The 25,734-nt window shown below is 37.2% G+C and overlaps 1 protein-coding gene across 6 annotated transcripts in view; it reads left to right on the top strand.

The window, feature by feature from the left end:
* WDR17 (WD repeat domain 17) overlaps positions 1-25,734 on the top strand; it is a 70,044-nt gene that overhangs the window by 8,716 nt on the left and 35,594 nt on the right. For 5 of the 6 annotated variants that reach the window (XM_070781655.1, XM_070781659.1, XM_070781660.1 and 2 more), the window contains exons 2-9: positions 6,729-6,850; positions 13,270-13,398; positions 14,610-14,793; positions 16,329-16,559; positions 19,735-19,986; positions 21,839-21,961; positions 23,374-23,558; positions 24,171-24,339. In XM_070781655.1, the coding sequence (XP_070637756.1) occupies positions 6,785-6,850; positions 13,270-13,398; positions 14,610-14,793; positions 16,329-16,559; positions 19,735-19,986; positions 21,839-21,961; positions 23,374-23,558; positions 24,171-24,339 (1,339 nt within the window). In that variant the 5' untranslated portion in view covers positions 6,729-6,784. The remainder of the gene's footprint in view (positions 1-6,728; positions 6,851-13,269; positions 13,399-14,609; positions 14,794-16,328; positions 16,560-19,734; positions 19,987-21,838; positions 21,962-23,373; positions 23,559-24,170; positions 24,340-25,734) is intronic. The other variant, XM_070781657.1, reaches the window with a different exon arrangement.

Below are 25,734 nucleotides of genomic sequence, written 5' to 3' on the forward strand. Positions count from 1 at the left end.
ACTGGTTATTGGAAGTTGCTGTGTGTGTAGCTCTCCCAGTGCAGTAAGCTTGTTGGAATAGTTGTGTGTGTGTGTGTGTGTGTTTTCTCTTTTCTGTTTCTTGTTCATCTAGCATTAGTGCCTAGCCATTATATTTATGCACTAAATATTTTCTGAAATGAATGGAATAAAGTGATGCATCAGATATACCTGGATAAATACATTTTTCACTAAATAATGAGGTGGTGGTTTAGTCACTAAGTTGTGTCCGACTCTTGCGACCCCATGGACTATAACCTGCCAAGCTCCTCTATCCATGGGAGTTTCCAGGCAGGAATACTGGAGTGGTTTGCCATTTCCTTTTCCAAAATAATGAGGTAGGTGCATACGCAAATAATGTGTTGGGTGAGGCAGAATAGGAATAATTTAATATTCTCTGCTCTGTAGATAATAATGACTGAGTTTTAGTAATAGTGTCTGCCTGTAGGGGTGAAAACATGATAGCTAATTATATAAGACAAGGAATTATAAAGGTTATAACTAATGGACATTATTGACTAATTTAACTAGTTCTGCTTTCTAAAATACGACTTGAAATTATGTACTCTAAAAGCCTGCCTGAGGTTTGGTTGCATGTAACAGAAATGTAAAATAATAATGGCTCAAACAAACAATTAAATGAACAAGGTTGGAGGGTAGGAAGTCCAGCAATTTTCCAGGGATCTGGCTTCTTCACCTCCCTTTTTAACCATCTTTTAGGTCCACTCTGCACCCTTATAATCCTCTCTGCCCTCAGCCTCCATCTCCACGTTCCAGGCAAGAGGTAGAGTGTGAGCTGAAAGGATGGGCAGCCTTTGCTAATGTAAAGAAAAAATAAGTCCTAGTGTTTTTTGTTTTCAAGTATTTATGCAAATATAATGTTCACTAATACACTTTCTTCTTTATTTTTTCTTTAGTATTGGAGTATAGCCAATTAACCATATTGGGATAGTTTCAGGTGATCACAGAAGGGACTCAGCCATACATGTTCATGTATGCATTCTCCCCAAACTCCTCTCACATCCGGGCTGCCCCATAACATTGAGCAGAGTTCCCTGTGCTGTACAGTTGCTCCTTGTTGGTTATCCATTTTAAATATAGCAGTGAATACACTTTCTTGCTAAGATTATTTTCTCTAATACTAGATACATCTGCGTTTTACCACATGTTTTTCAGGGGACATTTAGAATTCATTGACTTTAGGTCTTATGAAATAGCAAAAACAAAGGTGATTTTTATACAAGGAAATGTACCACTGGCTAAAAATACAGATATTTTGAAGAGTTTATTATACTCTTTCTGCTGCATTCACTTTCATTAAAAAAAAATCACTTTCATTAAAAAAAGAGCTCTAAAATGTTTTTCTTTGAATTTGTTGTGTGTAGGTATTTTAGAAATACAGTACATTTAAGAAACTAGTCAAAATAGATTTTCTTAGAAAATCAAGTAACAGTTAACTTGGAACTCCATTACACAGTTTTAAAACTAAACATGTGCTGGATATTTTAGACTTATTAAATTACCCTAGTGCTAGTCATTTTTTATTTTTAGACTAGGTCAGTTTGGAAATTCGATTTAGGAATTTTGGTTAAATTTTCAGGAGATGAAGATTCAATAATGCATTAAAAAGAATTTATTGACTATGATGACTGTGATACATAACATGATCTCTAGATTAAATCTGAGAGAATCTTTACAATATTAAATCTTCTAATCCATTAACATCTTATACCTCTATGCCTTTGTTTTAAGATTTTTACATTTAACTTATGAGAGTGATACCTCCGTAATTTCCTTTCTTATAAAGTCTTCAGGTTTTTGTCAGGATATAAAGAATTAATGTGATTCCTTTTTCTTATACTCTTAACAAATTTGTGTAAAATTTATTCTCTAAATATTTGTAAAAATTCACCAGTGAAATCACCTGGACCTGAGAGATTGTCTGTGGGAAAGTTTTAAATTTAGACTCATATTTAAATTCAGTCTATTTAGGTTTTCATTCTTTCATCAACTTTGGTAACTTTATTTATCTAGGTTATCTTGAAACTATATTGTGATTATTTTTAAGATTTTTTTGTTGTTGTTCTTACACATTAAAAGCATCATGTGACCCAAGCTAAAGAGACAAATATTAGATAGTCCTTTTGTTACTAGTGATTAGAGTCATGGATAACTGAAGGCTGTTGTCAGCCATATTGATTTGTTGTTGTTCAAGGGTGACCTTTCAAATTGGTCTTCATTTCAGTTCATTTCAGTCACTCAGTAGTGTCTGACCCATGTGACCCCATGACCACAGCCCGCCAGGCCTCCCTGTCCATCACCAACTCCTGGAGTCTACCCACACCCATGTCCATTGAGTCGGTGATGCCATCCAGCCATCTCATCCTCTGTCGTCCCTTTCTCCTCCTGCCCTCAATCTTGCCCAGCATCAGGGTCTTTTCACATGAGTCAGCTCTTCCCATCAGGTGGCCAAAGTATTTGAGTTTCAGCTTCAACATCAATCCTTCCAATGAACACCCAGGACTAATCCTTTAGAATGGCCTGGTTGGATCTCCTTGCAGTCCAGGGGACTCTCAAGAGTCTTCTCCAACAACACAGTTCAAAAGCATCAATTCTTCAGTGCTCAGCTTTCTTCACAGTCTAACTCTCACATCCATACATGACTACTGGAAAAACTATAGCCTTGACTAGACGGACTTTTCAAAGAAGGCAGTGGCACCCCACTCCAGTACTCTTGCCTGGAAAATCCCATGGATAGAGGAGCCTGGTGGGCTGCAGTCCATGGGGTCGCTAAGAGTCAGATACGACTGAGCAACTTCACTTTCACTTTTCACTTTCATGCATTGGAGAAGGAAATGGCAACCCACTCCGGTGTTCTTGCCTGGAGAATCCCAGGGACAGGGGAGCCTGGTGGGCTGCCATCTATGGGGTCGCACAGAGTCGGACATGACTGAAGCGACTTAGCAGCAGCAGCAGCAGCAGCAGCAGATGGACTTTTGTTGACAAAGTAATGTCTCTGCTTTTTAATATGCTGTCTAGGTTGGTCATAACTTTCCTTCCAAGGAGTAAGTGTCTTTTAATTTCATGGCTGCAATCACCTTCTGCAGTGATTTTGGAGCCCAGAAAAATTAAAGTCAGCCACTGTTTCCACTGTTTCCCCGTCTATTTGCCAAGAAGTGATGGGACTGGATGCCATGATCTTAGTTTTCTAAATGTTGAGCTTTAAGCCAACTTTTTCACTCTACTCTTTCACTTTCATTAAGAGGCTCTTTAGTTCTTCACTTTCTGCCATAAGGGTGGTGTCATCTGCATATCTGAGGTTATTGATATTTCTCCAGGAAATCTTGATTCCAGCTTGTGCTTCCTCCAGCCCAGCGTTTCTCATGATGTACTCTGCATAGAAGTTAAATAAGCAGGGTGACAACATACAGCCTTGATGTACTCTTTTTCCTATTTGTAACCAGTATATTGTTCATGTCCAGTTCTAACGGTTGCTTCCTGACCTGCATATAGGTTTCTCAAGAGGCAGGTCAGGTGGTCTGGTATTCCCATCTCTTTTAGAATTTTCCACAGTTTATTGTGATCCACACAGTCAAAGGCTTTGGCATAATCAATAAAGCAGAAATAGATGTTTTTCTGGAACTCTCTTGCTTTTTCAATGATGCAGCAGATGTTGGCAATTTGACCTCTGGTCCCTCTGCCTTTTCTAAAACCAGCTTGAACATCTGGAAGTTCGCAGTTAATGTATTGTTGAAACCTGGCTTGGAGAATTTTGAGCATTACTTTACTAGCGTGTGAGATGAGTGCAATTGTATGGTAGTTTGAGCATTCTTTGGCATTGCCTTTCTTTGGGATTGGAATGAAAACTGACCTTTTCCAGTCCTGTGGCCACTGCTGAGTTTTCCAAATTTGCTGGCATATTGAGTGCAGCACTTTCACAGCATCATCTTTTAGGATTTGAAAGAGCTCAACTGGCATTCCATCACCTCCACTAGTAGTGGTGCTTCCTAAGGCCCTCTTGACTTCACACTCCAGGATGTCTGGCTCTAGGTGAGTGTGAGTGATCACACCATCGTGATTATCTGGGTCGTGAAGATCTTTTTTGTACAGTTCTGCCACCTCTTCTTAATATCTTCTGCTTCTGTTAGGTCCATAGCATTTCTGTCCTTTATTGAGCCCATCTTTGCATGAAATGTTCCCTTGGTATCTCGAATTTTCTTGAAGAGAACTCTAGTCTTTTCCATTCTATTTTTTTCCTCTATTTCTTTGCATTGATCACTGAGGAAGGCTTTCTTATCTCTCCTTGCTATTCTTTGGAACTCTGCATTCAAATGGGTATATATTTCCTTTTCTCCTTTGCTTTTCGCTTCTCTTCTTTTCACAGCTTCTTAGGGTGTAGCTATTTAATATCTTGGAAAGTCTGGTCAACGCATGAAATGCTGGGATGGGAGCTGTGTCTCTACAGATCTCTAAGCATTTAGGAGCCGGCTGGGAGAGATTGCTCAGGGAACACTCCTGTGGAATAGTGGGAATTAAGGACTGAGAGGATCTATTATGGGCGTGGCATTAACAGGCATCCACTGTGAACCAGTCATGGCCAGGTCATCAGACTCTGTTGATTTTCCTGTGGACCCAAATCCACGTCGTTAATCTAGCCCATCTCATTCCCCCACCCCTTGTTTAGTAGACTCTGGTCTTCACGTATTTCCTGTTTTGAGATTATTCCTGTCACAGCCTTCCTCACCTGCTTGTCCCTGATATTGCTTCTAAAACTACTTGTGAGTTAAAGAAATATTAGTGCATGTTTCTGAGAGAGACTTAACACATTATGAAATATAATGACTGGGGCCCATAATGGGGCAGAAAACTCCAGGGGGAAATAAAAAGGTAAATGAAAATGTCCGAGTGATGGTAGAAAATATAGCCTAGTTATACAATACCTATCTACTTGTGGACAGATTCATTTCAGTTTATTTTCCCCTCTTAGTTTTGTTAGTCCTAGAAAGCACTGCTGTGGATTTTTAGTGTATAATTTCTCTTTATTTAGATTATATACCTGACAGCAGAAATGTGCACTTGACTGTTGTGTAGCCGCAAATTTGTACATTAGCATAATGAGCATAAAAGAAACACCGTGAGCATCCTAGGTATTCCCCCTCGTGGCTCCTATCCGTCATGACTTCCTTTTCCCTGAAGAAAACTCTCCATAACTTCTAACAGCGTAGATTCGCTTTGTTTGTTTTTAAACTTTTATAAACAGAATCCTGTGATATTTATGTGTGACTTTCAGGCCAGTTACATTATGTGCTTCATTCATTTCATTGTGTGTAGTTCTTTTTAATTACTGTGTAGCACCCCTGTGTGTGATTATCCCATGATTTTTAATCTCCATGACTGGGGGGAATCTGGTTTTTAAGAGAGGACTGTGTGTCTCCCTGACTTCATCCCTCCTCCGAGGCAGCCAGACTCCGCTTGGCACCTGCGGTGGGTGCTGAGTAAGAGAACGCTTTTGCTCCTCTCCGATGAGGAGTCTGGGTTTGTCTTGGTTCGGGATGGGAGCCTGTGGCAGTTTCCTGCTCCCCGCCTCAGGCGGGGCAGGGCTGGCAGCTTTTGCTTCTTCCTTCTCCCTGTTCTGGGGTTTGGGGAGGGGGCGTCTGTCCCTCCCCAGAGGCACGTGAAGTTTGCGTTTACTCCCTCCTCATCATCCCTGGGGGTAAGGGCACGTGTCTCCTCTCTGAAGGATTCCTAGCTGAAGGGTTGTGCTTCATTTGAGAGGAGGCTTCAGAGACCTAGGCTGAGTTCCATGCCTGTCAGCTCCCTGCGGCCCAGCGCTTCCTACGTGCCCTGCCTGCTCGGGACAGTGTCTGACTTGCCCCCCTCTTTCTCCTGAGCACCCCATTGAGGCCTGAGGCGATCTTCCAGGTGAGGGCAGCTCAGCTGGAACGTCAGGGACCTCCGGTTTTTCTAAATTGATTTTCTAGTTGACATCAGCCTTGAAGACTTGAACGTCACAATGTTACCCGATTCCTTCCTATCCGCTTTGGTGGCTTCACCTCCCTTGCCCACACCTTGTCACAGGTGAAGCCGTTAGACTGTCTGGTTTCTCCAGTGGCTGGGCTCCTCACTCTTTGGCATTCCCTTGTTTGCTTTGCACTCTGTTAGGTGATGTGCTTAACTTTTTGATGCGCTTAGGTGATTGGCAGTCAGCTGACTGGCTTTCCTCTCAACGGTGCCAGCAGGTGGAAGTACAGGATCGGCTTGTCACTGTACCGCTTTTCACCTGAGGGCTTTAATCCAGTTTTATATCCAACTCCTGATGTTAAGAATGGAACACATTTTCTGTTTCTTGTTGTTTTGTGTTTTCTTCTGGATTCCTTACTTTTTAACTTCATTACTTTTAGAAATAGTTTACCTATTTCTTGCAAAAGTTAAATCCAAGATGTTTTTTAGACTGAAAACTGAAAGCCTAACTAAAATATTTGATATAGCATTCGCTAGTACTATACGACATAATTATTATTTATTTCTCATTTGACTATAGGTTTGCATGTTCTGGTTTAGCATTGTTTTTACAGATACTGTTATTTCTAAATTATTAAAGCTGTTGCAGCTGAAATGTGTTTGTACTTCTAGCTTCTTATGCTGAGCAACATTTCATGAGACAGAGTTTGGTAAACCCGTTTGGTTGAAACGCATTGTTGTTACTTTAGGTGCTGACTGTTCTGATGCTGGTTTCCAATTGCCTTGATTAAAGTAGAAACATTCTATGGCTTGGATGACTTACATTTCACATTGGTTTGAGCAAGATGATTGGTATGAAGGACTGCAAAGAGTAAGATACATTTATGTTGTATTTATAATTTTTTCTGTGATTTTTTTTTTTGCTTTACTTCACATGCAGCTGTATTTCTATGTCATTTATATTGTGGACATTTCTGCAGTGCAGTATTCTGAGGATAAATAAGATACTTATTTGATAGATTGAACAGTAGAGGTAAGAACATAATACATAAGGATAGTCATCATTATATATTGAAGAAAAGTGTTTTTTTCTATCCTGTTTTCAGATGAATTCTTAATGTTTGCAGATTGTCTTTAGGCTTTTAAGATAAAATAAAATTCTTTCTAATGAGATTAATGGATGAAAATAGAAATAATTTCAAGAAAGTCTGTTTACTTAAGGAAAAACATTTCATGATAGAAATGTGCTCATACCATGTATTATAATAATATTGTAAAAGAAAATGAAAAAAATGTTCTGAAGAAGAGTGCCATGTTCCATTTGATAAATTTTTAGGCAATTAATTATGTTTCAAAAGGATTTGCATTGTTACTATGGCAACTTTTGCATAGCATAGCTATTCTGGTCTATTATTGCAACGGCAGAAAACTGCCATTTTATTAGATACCTTATCAACATGGATTTAGTTTAGAATAGCATAAGATTTCTCTTTGATTATGTTCGCCTTTTAAATGAAAGATTTTTTGATTGTTTAAATGAAGGCAATTTGTGGATTTTACTTTTCATTCATGAGTGGAACAAGAGACAGAATATCCTCATGTAGTTTTACCAGCTTTTCCCCACCGTGGTTTGTGAGCAGTGTTAGCGCTCATTCATGTCCGACTCTTTTGCGACCTTATGGATTGTAGCCCGCCAGGCTCCTCTGTGCATGGAATTCTCCAGGCAAGAATACTGGAGTGGGTTGCCATTTACTTCTCCAGTGGTTTGAGGACATGTATTACTAAAGATACGCAGTACTGAACGTTCCTTTCTCCTTCCCACTTCAGGGTGCTATCCTAATCACATCAATCAAAGATATTTTCTCAGTACTTTACGTCTTTTAGTTTATCTTTTTAATTATAAATCCTCAGCAGTTTAAGCCTCTTGGGTTTTTTTGTTGCAAATTTCTTTTTCAGCTGTGAAACAAGCTGGCAAACATCTCTGCAGCCAATAAATATCTAACTCTGGAGAATAATCCTCGTGTTGTGGATTCTAAAGCATTCTTCATAAGGGAGGCTGAGAGTCAGTGGGTAGCTTACTATCCTGAATTCCGGCCTTACCCATAAATGATAGAAATGTTCAGCGTATGAGTTTAATAGCAGTATTTGAAGTTGCACTGGACACACGCACATACCCACCCATCCAGACACGCACACACAGAGACGTGTACACAGACTATGACTCTAGCATCTTTTTTTGTGTTGTGTATTTTAAATGTAATAACAGTGCATGTTGGATGTTCAGACAGAAGATTCTTTTTCAGGTGTAGACTGTATATTCCTCTGTGGAAAAGAAAGGGGATGATAGTCTAATTGTGGGGGTCGAGGGGAGTGGCTGATTTAAAACAAAAATTTTTTGTTTATTAAAATTATGTGTTCCTTTATAGTGATTTTAAGACAGCTCATGGAGATTTTGTGAAGATTCAAAGTCTTTCTCTCCACCATAACTCCAGTCTGCCCTTTAATACACTGTTGGCCTTTATTAGTGAATTATTGTTCTGAGACATGTTAAAAGAATAACCTGGTCTCATACGTAGATGTAGTTCAACCCTAAAATTGCCATATCCTTTTCATGAGTTTGAGCTTTGGGACAAGTTTTAATCTGTTCTTATACAGACTTAGATGACAATGAAACATCTTATTATAAATAATGAAAATTGAAACATGATTATTTAATTTCTTCTAAAATTCCACTGTATAATTTTTCAGATTTATGTATGTGCATATATACTCTATATAATCAGCATTCAGCATGCCATATTTTTCCATAGTTGTTTTTTAATGTTTACTGGAAAAGATAAGTTGGCTTTTAAGAAAAAAATTATAATTTAGAAATGTGTTTGAAAAATCACATACAAATATGAGTTTTATCTTAAGATCACTAAATTGGCCTTTATACTTTGATATAAAATATCAAAGATACTTATGTATTTGACATAAAATATAGCATTTTGATAGGAAATATATTTGATATAAATATATGTTTGATATCAAATATAGAAATATATGACTATATATACATCAAAATATATATGACAAAATATAATATATTTGATGTCAATATATATTTAATGTCAAATGTATATATTTTATATAAATAAATTCCATATAAGATAGAAAATATATTTGATTTGCTATATAAATTTGATATAATTAATATTTATAGCATAACATATTTCTACAAAAATGGCACATGTATATGAACTGGATTTTAATTTAGTTTTATAACTATTTTTGGCAGTGTTGTAACTCTAGCTAGATTTAAATTTCATGGTTATGTTATATTGTAATCTTGCTTGTGCAGAAATGAGCTTTATTGTTATACAAATCTAATTCAAGTATATTCTTATAACTTGTTTTTTTTTGCATTTTATACACTTACCCTTCACTGTAATTACAATGTATGTGTCATGTGTTTCATACAAGATTGAAACAAAAAATAGAATTTAGGTTGAAAAAATAAAAATAGTATTTCTGCAGGTCTGCAGTTGCCAGACTGCTGACATTGTCAGTTGCTTGTGAGGTGACAGTGCTCAGGCTTTCTTCCTGAATCCTTTGTAAACCTGCATTATTTGGCGAACTGACTTCATCTTTTCAGTGTATATTTTGTTTCTGGGCCAAAAAGACGGTGTCTTCTGAAACAGTACATGTTTAGGATGGACATGGAAATACTTAGGTGGTTCACATAAAAATGCAACATATTCCTAAGTACAGATAAAAAGAGTACATAATATTTATCAGAAATATAAAATTACCTGTCACATACATTTGAAATATATTGGATTACCTATATGTGTGGCATGTTTTGTAGGATTTATATTTAAAATATAAATGTGTATTTTGACATGGGCCTTCAGTTGAATGTTTTCTATTTTCAGTGATGCAGAATAACTAACTGTGTAACCTTTCATGCTGACCATAATACCAAAAGCTTCTGGACACTTTGTCTCTTCAGCAATTGTAGATATCACTTAATAAAAGTGAGATATATGTATATATATATAAAATGATACTTTTGAAAAATAACAAAAAAGTTTCAAATACTAGCAGTTTAAATACATAATTTAGATTGGTAGATGTGATAGTATTCATATCTTTAAGGATGCATGATTTTTAATATCTCATTCAAAAACCCTAATTTTTTAAAGAAGCTGCCATTTTGTTTTTTCCTGTTTATTATTTTAATGGCTGGTTTGGAAAAGTTCTTCAACTCTGAATTCTAAAGGATTTAAGTTGTTGGACTATAATAAGACTTGTAAAAGCTGCCCAGGAACATACCACAGCAGACCAAATTGTATGAAAATATTGAAATGTTTATATTACCTGAATTTAGGAACTAAAAAGAAGTAAATCAAGATACATGATACAGTAAAAATATATTAGCATGGGTTTAGAAGTGATTTTTTTTTTTTTAATAAAGAGTTAGCGGAAGGACTTAATCATTTCTAGTTTGGCATGTGAGGAGCTCAGAAGTCCTCACTGTGGCCTAAAATAAAACAAAACAATGAAAACTGAAAAATCAACAACTCCTCCTTAGATTCCTAAGAGATTTGAAGTCACCAGGCCAACTGCTGCCCCCAAATTGGAGAGATAGGCATATGGGCAGAATCACAGTGCGTCAGAGCAGAAACCCACCTGCAGAAACCTCCGTGGGAACCAGAGTCAGAGTGGAGAACCTCAGCGATAATTAGTGACTTGCTGGAGGCTCGTGTGTCAAGTCCCAGAGTTAAAAACTCCTGGGGGACCCAGTAATTAAGGAGGCCTCCAGGCTTTTCTAAGTTTTGCCTCCAGGACCTTTACTAGGTTTTCACAGTAAATATCAGAGAAAGAACCCTGCATGCTTCTGGCAAGGGGAGAGGAAAAGGAATTGTTTTGAAATATGTCAGAACATCCTTCTTCTTAACAAGGCTGTCCTGTTTTACTAGAGCCTGATCTGCAGAGATGATATCTGCACCCAACCTGTCCGGGAGAAGGGAAGTAGCCAGCCCCTGCTAACCGTCCTGTCCCACTCGGGGAGGAAAATCTCCAAGAGTACTGGTGAAATTCCCAGTCCACGGGCATGGGCTTATTGGAAGACAGAGAACTAGTTACAGTCATGGGACTACAGAGTCATCTTAACATCACAACACTAAAGACCTACTACTGGCCACAGTTCTTTTAAACAGTGACATCATGTTCTCCTGTTAACAAAAAATTACATGGCACACTAAAAAGCAAAAAAACAAAAGCACAGTTGAAAGAGATTAAATAAGGATCAGCACCAAAGTCAGATACGGCAGGGATATTCATCTGTGCCCAGCTGTTATAGTTGGAGACTTTAATACTGCTCTGTCAGAATAGAACAGATCTAGTAGACACAAAATTAGTAGAGACATGGTTGAACTCAACAACACTTCAAGCAACTGGATGTAATTTGATGTCTATCAGCTACTTCATCTATCAATAGCAAATTACACATTCTTGTCAAGCTTACATGGGAGATTGACAGAATAGACCATATTCTGGACCAAAATCACACCTTAACAAATGTAAAAGTATAGAAATAATAGTGTCTGCTCTGAGACAATGGCACTAAACTAGATATCAGTAACAGAGAACTGGAAAATCCCCAAGTACTTAGAGATTACACAGCACTTTTCTAAATAACATAAGGATCAAAGAAGAACTCTCAAGAGAAATTAAAAATCATTTTGAACTAAGTGAAACTGAAAATACAACTTAACAGAATTTATGGGAGGCAGGAAAAGGAGTGCGTGGAGGGAAATTTATTGCATTGAATGCATGTATTAGAAAAAAAGGAAGCTCCAAAATCAATCATCTAAGCTTCTGCCTTAGAAGACTGGAAAAGGAAGAGCAAATTGAATCCAAAATAAGCAGAATATAAGAAAGAATTACAGCAGAAAATAAAAGGGCAAGAGACTTGAAAAGACACCTCACTGAAGATGACAGATGACATGGAAGCTTATGGAAAGATGTCCAGCATCACAGGTTATTAGGGAATAGCAGATTAAAGCAACAATAAAATGCTGCTACATGCCTGTTAGACTGGCCCATCTAAACCACTGACAACAACAACTTTGGTGAGAAGGTCAAGTAGCAGGAACACTCATTTTTGTCTGTTGGGAATGCAAAATGGTGTGGACAGTCTCACGTTTCTTTCCCAAATATAAACTCAAAATTTGTTTACACACAAACCTTACATCCCAAGGATAAACTATAAAAGCCTATTTAATTCACATGTAGTTTAAATAATATATATTTTCAGTGAAAAGTAATATTGCTGTAACATTGTGAAAGGGAAAGTGTATTTTTTTTATTATTTATCAAGAATGCGTGGTGTCATTAGGGAGGAAGAAACCAGATATTTGTAGCAGTTTCTTATACTGGTAAGCACTCAAAAGCACAGATTTTTTATCGTGCTGATTTTCACTGCAGATTATTTACATCACTAGTTCCACTCAGATAAGGGAATTTAATGGGGTGAAGAGAGAAAAATTGGAGTGGAAAAAAGAGATCTTTTCAGGAAGTGGAACTATGAAATAGAAGAGAGACAAAGAAGAAAGTAGCTTTTTAAATAAATGAGAGTTAACATAACTGAGTCTGGGCTTCTTCACTCTAAAATCCTCTGCCCTGCCATATGAACGATGTATATTCTGTGATTTCCAGTTTCCTTCGTCCCCTCTTCACAGTGAAGACCACTGGTAACCCAGCTTGTATTCCTGTCTTACGTACCTCAGATAGTGTTTGTAAGGATGCCAGAGGCAATGTGAAACTGAAGTTCTGAGACAGAGGTCACAATACTCGCAGTACTGGGTTGGCTCACAGTGTTTTACATTTGAACTTGCTGCCTTGAATGAATTGCCAGTATTTAAAAACTGGTACATTTACATGAAATTCTGGATATTTCTGTCTATTTGGGAATTCAGTGGTACTAGAGCCTTTGGATAGGAATGAGCACTTTACGCTTCACTCTGTCCCCGTCACTGTTGGTGGGATTCCCAGCCCTTGATCAAATGTCAGTCATCATTTATTTTATAATCTCACCTCTCTAATAGAAATGACCTGCCTTGATGTCTATTGCTATTTGGAGATTTCACCTCCCATTCTTTGAAAGCTGAGATTAATAGTGCTAGTGGAAATTTTTTTTCAGGGCATAGAGATAAGGATTTAGGAACGCAGATGTAAAACAGTGAAGAGGTGATTTATTGAATAATGGAGATGACCAGCATTCCTCTGAATTTGTTTTTCAAGGTGAACATGTCCCAGGTAAGGCAGGTGGGACTGCTGGCTGCTGGGTGTCAGCCGTGGAACAGAGATGTGTGCGCTGCCAGTGGAGACAGGTTTGCCTACTGTGCCACCCTGGCCATCTATGTTTATCAGGTAAAAGAATGCTGACTCTTTTCAATTTTTCATTTTTTCGGATAAGATTAATATTTAATTAAGTTTGAAAAGCTAGTGAAATGCTATTAAAGTCTGCAGTTTAGTTAATAAAAATATTTAATTAACACTCGATTTGAAATTCCTGAGTTCAGTTTTCTGCATTGCGCTTAAGACCCCATGTGGGTTATTTGTAAAGTCAGAGAGGGTCACTGATATCTGAAATGACTTCTTCATGCACTTGTATTTGTAGACTCTTCCGCTGAATGGCTTTTACAGCAGTTTTTTCTATTAGATACTTTACATCTGCATTATCTACCATTGGTAACCTAAATGACTAACTACTTTAAAAGTTATAAACCTGTTCATCCCTACACGTACAGAAAATGCATTTATACCTTTAAACAGGCTCATGGCGTTGGGCATAGGAGACTATGTTAGCTGTTAAGGTTTTACTGCAAGTATATGGTTAAAGAAAGATTGGTGGCATTAATAGATAATATAATAATGATTTGAAAAAGTATCATATAATACTGTGAAAGGTTCGTTATGTGTTCAAGGAAAAAACCAGGTTCAACAAAATGACAAATACAGTATATAACAGTATGTCATAAACATGTTAAAAATGATAGATGAATTGATCTACTAATTAATGGCACAATTACAAAGGAAATAGGAAAATTAGGCTATTCATTTTGTCCACTTGCATATAAAAACAACATAATGCCCTTTCCAAGAAGCAATAACATAAAACAGGTCCAAATGATACCACTGCTCTGCAAACCTCGAATATCTTAATAATGCAGTAATGAGCAGTTGGCTTACTTAACGTACATTTTTTTACTAAAATACAATTTAAAAACTGCAGAAAAATTATTTCAAGACCAAGGTATTTTTCCTTCATAAGTAGATAGGGCTTCAGAAAATATAATAAATCTCTTAATTATGCATATTTAAATATACATTTGTTTTTACTCATTTTAAAATTGATATGTTTAATGTCAGTCTTCTTTTATTTTTAAAAAAAAATGATTTTGTTCCGTTGAATACATTTGAATTCACTTGAAAGTGGACCAAGCTTGAATTGTGTTCATATCTTGTTATTAAATATACTCATTTTCGTATGTGCAGCTTTTAAAAAATGATGTGATTATTAATGGAAAGTGTATTACCTAAAAAGAAGCACTGATATGTTTTATTTATATTTTTTCTAGTTGGATCACCATTATAATGAATTCAAACTCCACGCAATCATGTCTGAACATAAGAAAACAATCACAGCGCTCTCCTGGTGTCCACATAACCCTGACCTGTTTGCGAGTGGCAGTGCCGATAATTTAGTGATCATTTGGAATGTTGCAGAACAAAAAGTCATTGCTAAACTTGACAGTACGAAAGGTATCTCTCTTAACTGGGGTTTACTTCATTGAATGAAATATTTTTATTTCAATAAGCAAAGTATTATACTTCAGTAAGCTCAGGTTTTAAAGTAGTGTTTTCCAAGCTCTCTAATGAAAGTCTATGTAAGAAACACATTTTATGTCATGATTCATGGTTCTGTGTGTGGATGCGTACAAACCAAAACACAATTTCATGAAATAATCAGACTTGCTATGCTAAGTCACTTCAGTCGTGTCCGACTCTTTGCGACCCCATAGATGGCAGCCCACCAGGCTCCCCCATCCCTGGGATTCTCCAGGCAAGAACACTGGAGTGGGTTGCCATTTCCTTCTCCAATGCATGAAAGTGAGAAGTGAAAGTGAAGTCGCTCAGTTGTGTCTGACTCTTAGCGACCCCATGGACTGCCCCCTACCAGGCTCTCCATCCGTGGGATTTTCCAGGCAAGAGTACTGGAGTGGGGTGCCACTGCCTTCTCCAATCAGACTTAGTACACTGATTAATTAAAAACATAATCTGTACCAGATAATTTATGTTTAAATATAACATTAAAAATTCAAAAATAAATATAAAGACAATAATTAGAGGCAATTTTCTCAGTGAGACAATTATAAGAGTTTAATAATTAACTTTGTATATGTTTATGTGAAACAGGTGGTCAGCTCATTTTAGTCAGATCCATTTTACAGATGAAGAACCAGGCTTAGGTAACGTGACTTGTTTAATTTAAAGCAAAACTAAAATTTAAATCTAAACTCCTGATAAGATCATAGTTTGTAGCATTAACTTTGTTATTAAATGCGTATAGAAGCACATTTAACTTTTCGTACATTTAATCCTTATGCCTGCAATGCAAGAGACCCAGATTTGACCCCTGGGTTGGGAAGATCCCCTGGAGGAGGAAATGGCCAGAATACTCCAGTATTCTTGTTTGGAAAATCTCACAGACAGAGGAGCCTGGTGGGCTACAGTCAGTGGGGTCGCAAAGAGTTGGACGCAACTGAGAGAATAATACTTAACCCCAATTTATATTTAATAGCCTTTAAAGCAGGAATTGTATCCCATATTAAACTTGTACACCTAGAACACCTAAAGTAGGTCTTATGCACAAAAATACTCCTTGTAAGTGTTCATTGCTTACAGTAAGAATTCATTGTTTTAATATTGGGTTGCCCAAAAAGTTTGTTCCAGTTAGAAAAATCCAAATGAACTTTTGGGGCAACCCAATATATGGTTTCCTGAAAGAAAGAAAGAACTCTGTAAGTCTCTTTGAGTATGTAAAGCATATGATCACATGAGTAGTTTTAAACCAGAAACTAGGTATACTTTTTCATCATAGACGTTCTCTCCGCATGTTCCCTGTAGTCTTTCGGGTTACTGTATAAATTAAAGTCCCAAATAAGAGGTAATTTTTTAAAATAATGAACATAACCTTGTATTTTGGTTGTCTTGGAAGCGTAGGATGCAGATAATACTGAATGGCATGGTCTTATGCCACATCTCTCGATTGTGTATCTGTATTTAATTTATTCCAGGGACGCCTGCCTCTCTTAGCTGGTGCTGGAATGCTGGTGATGCTGTGGCATTTGCTTCCCACAGAGGCCCGCTGTTCATCTGGACCATCTCAGGACCAGACAGTGGGGTGACTGTGCACAGAGACGCCCACAGCTTCCTGTCTGATATCTGCATGTTCAGATGGCATACACAGAAAAAGGGGAAGGTTGCCTTTGGTCATGTTGATGGAAGTCTATCAATTTTTCAGCCAGGTAAGAATGTTTTTTTCAGTCAGATGTCTTAAATTTTATTTTTCTTATTAACATACGTAATTTCATATTTACGTATTTACATTTCATATTAACATTTCATATTTTCATATTAACATACATAATTTCATATTTACATTTACGTAATTTCATATTTACATTTACATATTTACATATTTACATTTCATATTTTCATATTAACATTTCATATTTTCATATTAACATACATAATTTCATATTTACATTTACGTAATTTCATATTTACATATTTACATTTCATATTTTCATATTAACATACGTAATTAACGTATTTACGTATGTTTCATATAACATACATAATTTCAAATTACATACGTAATTTTCATATTTACATGGCATAGAAAGTTAATAGTATTTTAATTTTTAAATAATAGTTGTGCTTGGGCTCCCCAGGTGGCTCAGTGGTTAAGAATCCGTCTGCAAATGCAGGAGATGGAGATTTTGTCCCTGGGTCGTGAAGATCCCCTGGAGAAGGAAATGGCGACCTGCTCCAGTATTCTTGCCTGGGGAATCATATGGACAGAGTTGCCTGGTGGGCTGTGGTCCACGGAGTTGCAAAAAGTTGGACACGCTTGAGCACACACACACACACAGCACAATAATTGTGCAAATATTATCCAGTACTGTGCCGATTCCAAATAACCATTAGAAGTAAATTTTATTTGTAAGACATTTTAGTACATTTCTCCATCTCTTAGGGACACAATTCAACCTGTAACAACCCAATACAGATTCTTTGACTTCACTATTCTATAGGATCTTTAGCAATTAATGTGCACAAAACATTAGTATAGCCCTGTGGTATGTTTTCCTTACATATGCAAGAGCTAATGGGTAATGAAGGAAGCACTGCTTTTCAGTTCTGCCACTGCATTCTAAACTGTGAGTTTGAAACTCAGAGAGCATTGGCATTGATACCAGCAGCATTAGGTCTTGTCCTGAGGGGTGGTCCCCCTTCCCTTCTGAGCGACTTCCTGTCACCACAGATGGTTGTTTGGTCCTCGAGGCTCTCAGAGCAGACTGTGATCTCAAGCTGTCTGCTGTCCTGTCTTTGTCTCTCTTGGAAGAAATAAATATTCGTGGAGGACTGCCCACAATAGTGCAGTTCATCCATCATTTGGAAGCAGTGATTTTTAAACCCTGCTTAGTGTGTCTGTGGATTTCTTTGTGTGTGTTGGGCAGGGGTGGGGTGGGACATTTTGGTAGGTGGTCCAGCTGAGGCTTCAAGCCTTCTGTTCCCTTTCAGTCTGAAAAACACCACTTTATTCCGTATTGGACTTCATGTAAAAATTCTAATATTAATAGGGGATTCTAGGGCCAAAAGAGGGAGAAGGCAATGGCACCCCACTCCAGTACTCTTGCCTGGAAAATCCCATGGCTGGAGGAGCCTGGTGGGCTGCGGTCCCTGGGGTCTCGAAGAATCGGACACTACTGAGCAACTTCACCTTAACTTCTCACTTTCATGCATTGGAGAAGGAAATGGCAACCCACTCCAGTGTTCTTGCCTGGAGAATCCCAGGGATGGGGGAGCCTGGTGGGCTGCCGTCTATGGGGTCACACACAGTCGGACATGACTGAAGTGACTTAGCAGCAGCGGAAGCAGGGCCAAAAGAGGTGGAAAACTACTGCTTTAGCTATTTCAGGTTATATCCTTAGACAAAAGCAGATCATTAGAAAATCTGTTTTCAAACTTCATGGTAGAAATGTTTTAATTAAATTGACTTTGGTATTATTCCAGGGATATGCACTAATCAAATTTTCATTGTTTCCTTTTGGAAATGTTGGCGTAGTGCTTATGTAATATTGCTTTTATAATCTGTTATGTTGGAAGACAGCAGGTAATGATGTCGTTGCAGGAAGAGCTATGGTATCTTTGAATTGTCTTATTTTTTGAGTAAGTACTTCTTTTAAAGTTTATGATACTTAGGAATAATTGGTACTTCTGTTAAGGTTGTAATCTCTAAACTTAGCTGTTTCACTGCCTTTCTGTTGCAAACAAGAGGAACATTTAATTGCAGTTTCTGTGTGGTATGTCAGCAGAAGCCTTTTTTTCGTTATCACCAGTGTGTATATAATTTGGAAGAAATAAGAGGATTGTTTGCTGGTCCTTTTCTTCACTTAATTTCATTTGTTTCGTCTCCCTATTTTTCTCGCTGCCTGTTTGTTCTGGTAGCCAGGAGTGAATTACGATGTGGCAAATGGTAATATGAATGAGGACAGATGACTGTAAATATTGGGATGCGTTTATCATACACCCACTTCAAGGCAATTAACTAATTTATTCTTAAAAAAAAAAAGGTGTCGTCGTGTTCTATACCATAAAATAAAAAAGTGAGCACACAGAGATTCAGTATCTTGGAACTAGGATTTGGACCCAGGCAACGCTCCAAAGCCTGTGCTTTTAATCAGAACATAATATTCTTCCTGTTGGTGAGCACCTCCCTGCTGCTGCTAAGCTGCTAAGTCACTTCAGTTGTGTCCGACTCTGTGTGACCCCATAGACGGCAGCCCACCAGGCTCCACCATCCCTGGGATTCTCCAGGCAAGAACACTGGAGTGGGTTGCCATTTCCTTCTCCAATGCATGAAAGTGAAAGTGAAGATGCTCAGTCATGTCCGACTCTTCATGACCCCATGGACTGCAGCCCACCAGGCTCCTCCGTCCATGGGACTTTGCAGGCAAGAGTACTGGAGTGGGTTGCCATTGCCTTCTCTGAGCACCTCCCTACCCCTATGCTATTGTAATTTAATGAAATTGTAATTGTTGACAAGATCATATGGGTTATTTTTCCACTTTTTTTCCCCTAACAACTTCTCAGTAGCAAATAGAAAGACATCCAGGATACTGGGGATTGCCTAAGCAAAGCAGTTCTGTCCAGCTGCATCCTTAGCAGTTCAGTCGCTAAGTCGTGTCTGACTCTTTGTGACCCCATTGACTGCAGCTTCCCTGTCATCCTTTGGACAAACTCTTAATTCTCCTTCATTCGCATGTCAGTTATGACTTCCACATAAAAATGCCACACTTGTATTCCCAGGACTCTTGGAATCAGTGGTCTGCAAAGAGGAAGTTCAAATGATCTCAGTTTATTAGTCTTATTTTGGAAATTTTGTTGAAAACCGTGTTCCTTACATTTGAATAGGTAATAAAAGTCAGAAGCACGTGCTGAGACCCGACTCTCTTGAAGGGACAGATGAAGAGGACCCTGTGTCGGCCCTGGAGTGGGACCCACTCTCTACTGACTATCTGCTCGTGGCTAATCTGCATCATGGAATTCGCCTAGTGGATTCCGAGTCACTTTGTTGCATAACGACTTTTAGTTTTCCCAGCGCAGCAGCTTCTGTGCAGTGTCTGGCCTGGGTTCCTAGTGCTCCTGGGATGTTTATAACTGGAGGTAACTTTACCTTGTTCCCCAGAGTTTTAAATATGTGCATATTCTTTAATTGACTCAGGGAAATTGCACTATTTTATTGACTGATTTTGTATAAAACATTAATATCTCAAATATTATCATTTATTACAGTAAATACCAAGTTTACTTTTATTTCTATTGTGTATCATTAACATAATGACAAATAAAAATGAAAAGGCCCAGTTTTCCAGGTTTCTGGCAAAATCAGAATATGTCATGCATGTACACACGTGTGGGCATGGCTGGGTTTGTGTGTATACAAAAGGGAACAGCAGTTCAATTTCAGCCATGGCTGGATGACAATAAAGGTACTGGCTAGAAAAACCAGTTATATGAATGAGAGGTCTCTTAGCCTCACTGATAGTTTTGGGCCATGTTTTCCTAATTATAAGACCGTCAGCAAAGCTAAGAAGTGATGGAGGATGGGACGATGAGGAATTTAAAATAGTCATTAGGAATTAAATGACTTACCATTCACATAGATTCAGAGAAACCAAGTACTTTCAGCTGCTGTATAAACACTTCCCATATTTGCTAAGTCTAACATAAAAGACAAAAGAGTCTTTATCCTTTCAGCAGCTTTAAAGAAGCCTTTATTCTTTAAGCACTTAAACTACACATGGAAGTAGATTCTTATTTATATACGTTAACTGACTTAATTACACACGATATAATTAATGATAAACATGGGAATTTTGTTTTTATGTATTATTATTACTGTCCTTATTATTGAGATGAAATTTACATATCATAAAAATCACCAAGTTAAAGCTTACAGTTCAGAGGTTTCTATGTTACAACTGTAACCACCATTTACCTCCAGAATCTTTCCTCATCCCCTGATAGACTCTGAACCCATCAACAGTCAGTCTCCATGACCCCCCAACACACTCCCTAGTCACTACACATGTATGTACATTAACCACTGATCTTCTTTCTGTCTCTGTGATTTGCATATTCTGAATTCACAGAAAGTGAATATTCTGGATTCACAGAAATTGAATCATTCAATGTGTGGCCTTTTATGTCTGGCTTCTCTGATTTAACGTTAAGTTTTCAGGATTCATCCATGATGTAGTGTGAATGAGTACTCATTCCTTTATATAGATGGATAATGTTCCATTGTATGGATATGCCAAATTTTGTTAATCCGTTAATCAGTTGATAGACACTCAGCTTGTTTCCACTTTTGTGCTGTTATGAATAATGCTGCTATGAACATGTGTGTGCAGGCTTTATGTAGACATGTCTGTAATTCAGTTGGGTGTGTATGCAAGAGAGCAATTGTTGGGTCATATGGTAACTTTGCAATCAGTTGAGAAACTGCCAGTCTTGTTTCTGGAGTAACTTATTAAGGTGGGAATTTTGGAAGCAGGGGGTGTTCTAGGTACTCTTCAGGCATATCATCTAGTCCTTGTTTGGCTGCAGGTGAGCAAGGAAGCAGTTTACAAATGTTTCAAGAAAGGAAGGTTTGTTAATGGTGGGGGTAGAAAGTTTTCTGTTACTGGCTTTCCTAGAGCACCTTGTCACTGGGTGCTTTTGGGGATAAAATCATCATAACTGTCTTTTCTGGGAAAAGCTGCAAAAGCAAGCAGCCTCTTAGCTTAGAAGGGGATTTGAAACAGAAAAAAAAAAAATAGCAAAACCTGCCAGAAATTTAAGGGATGAGCATCATTTCAGCTGCTTCTTTGTATTATATAACATTGTGAGAAGAATGTCAGTAAGTGGTGTTAAAAATCTGACAAGTTGAAATTTTGTTATTACTTTTATATCTCAGCATTTTATGTTTCAAGTAAAATGTGCTAATAGAATGCTTTTCTTTTGATCTGACTAGATTCCCAAGTGGGTGTTTTACGCATTTGGAATGTTTCTAGAACAACACCTGTTGATAATTTTAAATTAAAGAAAACAGGATTTCATTGCTTACATGTACTGAATTCTCCTCCAAGGAAAAAATGTAAGTAAAAATGTTAAAATTTAATATTTAAAAATATCATATTTGCTGCTATCAAATAAAATCATATAATGATATAAACATAACAAATACTGGATGCTACTGAAAGGCAGATTTTTAAAAACTGCCCTTGATAATATGTGTGCTAAAGTTACCATCAAAGCCACATAATATCTAATATTGCTAAATTGAAGATATTTAGAGCAAAATTATATTTTTAAATGTTATTGAATGAGGATATTAAAATAATATTAAATTGTCTACATGGGAAAAATGAAATGATGGTACTGGTGAAAATAAGAAATAGAGTGGTAGGATTAAATAAAATTGCTCTGAATCAAATATACTGGGAAATATTTATCTGTATTCCAATGTGTACTTAATATAGATTGATCTAATAATTTATAGTGGTATCATTATTTTAAATTATATTTGCAAGAGCATATTCACATTCTAAGGGAAAGTTTTTTTTGAAAGAAGACAAAATATGTGATAACCCAGTGATACCTGTATCAGATCTGACCTGCAGAATTGTAAGATAATAGATTTGTACTGTTTAAGCTGCAAAAAAAAAAAAAAAAGAATATACAGAAAATAACTAAGCAAGGAGACTTTTATACAAAGTTGGGGAAATGAAAGTGTATAAAAAGTAAACATTGACAAAGAAGAAATTAAGATGCAAATGTATGTCAGACAATTGTGATTGTTAATTTGCGTGGTAAATTAAGTGAAAGTGAAAGTTGCTCAGTTGTGTCCAACTCTTTGCGAGCCCATGGACTATTTAGTCCATGGAATTCTCTGGGCCAGAATACTGGAGTGGATAGCCTTTCCCTTCTCCAGGGGATCTTCCCCACCCAGAGATCGAACCCAGGTCTCCTACATTGCAGGTGGATTCTTTACCAGCTGAGCCACAAGCTAAATTAAAGTGAGTAATAAATCTCAAAAATAGTTATTTTCATTGGATTGAAATTTTATGGAAGAGGGTTATTAGTTTTAAAAGAAAAAACTTCATGTGTGTTTGTATGTGTAGAGGAAGAAGTAAGCTTTTATATCAGCATTTTGAAAGAACGTTGATTCCAAAATAATCATGCTGTGTTTTAATTTATGGGCAGTAAGAAATTAAAGATTCAGCACATACTGTGATTCTTCACACTAATTTTTATTCATCTTGTTTCACCTGTACTCTATATACCTCTTTTCAAAATAATATCCCATTTTGTATATGTGTGTGTGGGGGGGGCAGTTCTGCAAAAGTACACCTGTGGCAGAAAATCTGATCATTGCTCATTAAGAGTTTACGGATACAAATTCTAGATAAAAGAAAACGAAGGAGCATCTATATAAATTAAGTCCTTTGACTTCCTTCCAGCATGTGGAAAGCCACTGGCATAAGGGTTTATTACTTTCTTCTCTAGTTTCAAACCAGTCCCCAACCAAAAATCATTACACATCCTCCACGAGTGAAGCAGTCCCACCCCCAACTCTGACGCAGAATCAGGCCTTCTCTCTTCCTCCTGGTCACGCCGTGTGCTGTTTCTTGGATGGTGGCGTTGGACTTTATGATATGGGAGCCAAGAAGTGGGATTTTCTTAGGGACTTGGTATGTCTGTGGTTTTTCTCTCTTTTATAATGCAGTGCTTATTTTGTGTATAAAGTGATGTTTACTTTTACTTATGTGTTAATATTGTCCTAAGATTATTTTTGTAGAGAACCATACATTAGGAATTTATTTTGGTTGACTGAAACTTTTTATAAAGATGTCTATAACTATTAAAAGTATTTAATTGTAAATATTGTAAACATTAAATTTCTTTAAAAAGTACTGTCTTCTTAGCTTATTGGAAATATTCTGCATTTGGCAGTGTTCCCATTATTGTGTAGGCCATGTTACCCCTATGTATAGTATTGGAAATCATGTAGTTGCTCTATATTTTGGAAGCAAAATGAGAAATAGAATGTTCTTTCAGGATGAAGGAGAAAGTCCATCTCTGCCAGTTACTCCAAGCTTTCTTGTTCTCATTCATGAATTGAGCAAGGTTGGATTAAGCGTTTTCTAAGGTTTATTTCTATTATTGAGTCATAATAATTCTATGAGTCTACAAACTTCTGTTGTAATGATCATGAAGCCTCTGTTGTAAAATAGAATACAATCCTGCTGAGAACTCACATTTTGCCTGGTTTTCTTCTGTGCTTTTTTACGCTGCATTCCTAGGGTCATGTGGAAACTATTTTTGACTGCAAATTCAAGCCTGACAATCCCAATCTTTTAGCAACAGCTTCATTTGACGGCACCATAAAAGTCTGGGATATAAACACGTTGACTGCGGTGTACACATCCCCGGGGAACGAAGGGGTTATTTATTCCCTTTCATGGGCTCCAGGTAAGAACGTTTTTTATTAAAATCAGGAGTACAATTGAATGACTCTCCTAACTTTTATATTCATCTGCATTATCTTCTGTCCTTCAGTGCCGTCTTGCTCCAAATAATTGTGGAGGCAAATTACTATCAACATATGTGTTGGTACAGTTTTGGGGGAATTTAGAATAAACTCCCTGAGCAGGCACTTTGATTTCTGGGCCCTTCTGTATGGTGTAGTCACATAGAAAAGCCACAGTAAATCAGGAAGATACTGACCCATCTCATTTTAGCTGCCTTTGTATAGATCTGCCTGTAAAGTGTTAGTTGCTCAGTCACGTCCTACTCTTTGCGACCCCATGAGCTGTAGCCCAGCAGGCTCCTCAGTCCCTGGAATTCTCCAGGCAAGAATGCTGCAGTGAGTTGCCATTCCCTTCTCTGGGGGATCTTCTCGACCCAGGGATCGAACCCAGGACTCCCACATTGCGGGCAGATTCTTTACTATCTGAGCCACCAAGGAAGCCCTATAAAGGTGTAATGTATTTTACATGATGGAAGTTTTCCTTAATATTTTCATGTGACTCAAACATATAAAAATAAAGTATTTTTTTTCTAAAAATTATGCTACCTCTTTCCCTGGTGCATCTGTTTTGTGAATAAGAATGATCATCTGTTTGATTATGAGCATGTGATTCTGTATAAACTCTACTTTTGTAATATTGAAGGATTTTATGGGATACTAGGGTCTTTACTTGGACTCAGTATGGTAGAACCTTTATACTTTCCTGTACATAAAAAAGAAAAGAGATGCCCTATGAAACCGCTGGCATTTTCTCCCAAAACATTAAATTTTCCTGTAATGAATAACTTTAAAAACTAAACTGAGTTTTTTACTTTAAAAAGTATGTAGAATGTTTTACTTATTTGTCCTAATACTAATATATGAATTAAAAAACTGACTTATAGCCGGTATATAGCTTATTTTTTAGCTTATCTCCTCATGCGCATGAATTTTTAGCCCTGAAAAAAAATATATATATTGGGTTTTTAAAGGATTTGATGTCTTCAGACTTCTATTTTCTTTACCCTATTTTTAGAGTAGAATCACAGGAAAAATTTTAGAGGTGCAAATAAATGTGAAAACTTTTCCCCAGTAATTTTAGAGCCCCAACAGGGTAGCAGAATGAAAATCCTAGAAAAACTGGTGAGGACTATTTTGTAAAGTACTTACAGTCATTTGTCACAAAATAATTCCTCTATATTTTTTCTCCTAGGTATCAGGGTAATAGCTGTTTCTTTCTTCTAATGGAGAAAACCTCTTCTTTGATTGCCTTGTAACAAATTCAGAATCATCTACTAACTTGGCAGTAGTTTGATTTTCATAGATTTTTTTTTTCTTAAAAATAAAGAGCATTATGT

This window comes from Bos indicus, chromosome 27 (assembly GCF_029378745.1).
Source record: "Bos indicus isolate NIAB-ARS_2022 breed Sahiwal x Tharparkar chromosome 27, NIAB-ARS_B.indTharparkar_mat_pri_1.0, whole genome shotgun sequence".
Lineage (NCBI taxonomy): Eukaryota > Metazoa > Chordata > Mammalia > Artiodactyla > Bovidae > Bos > Bos indicus.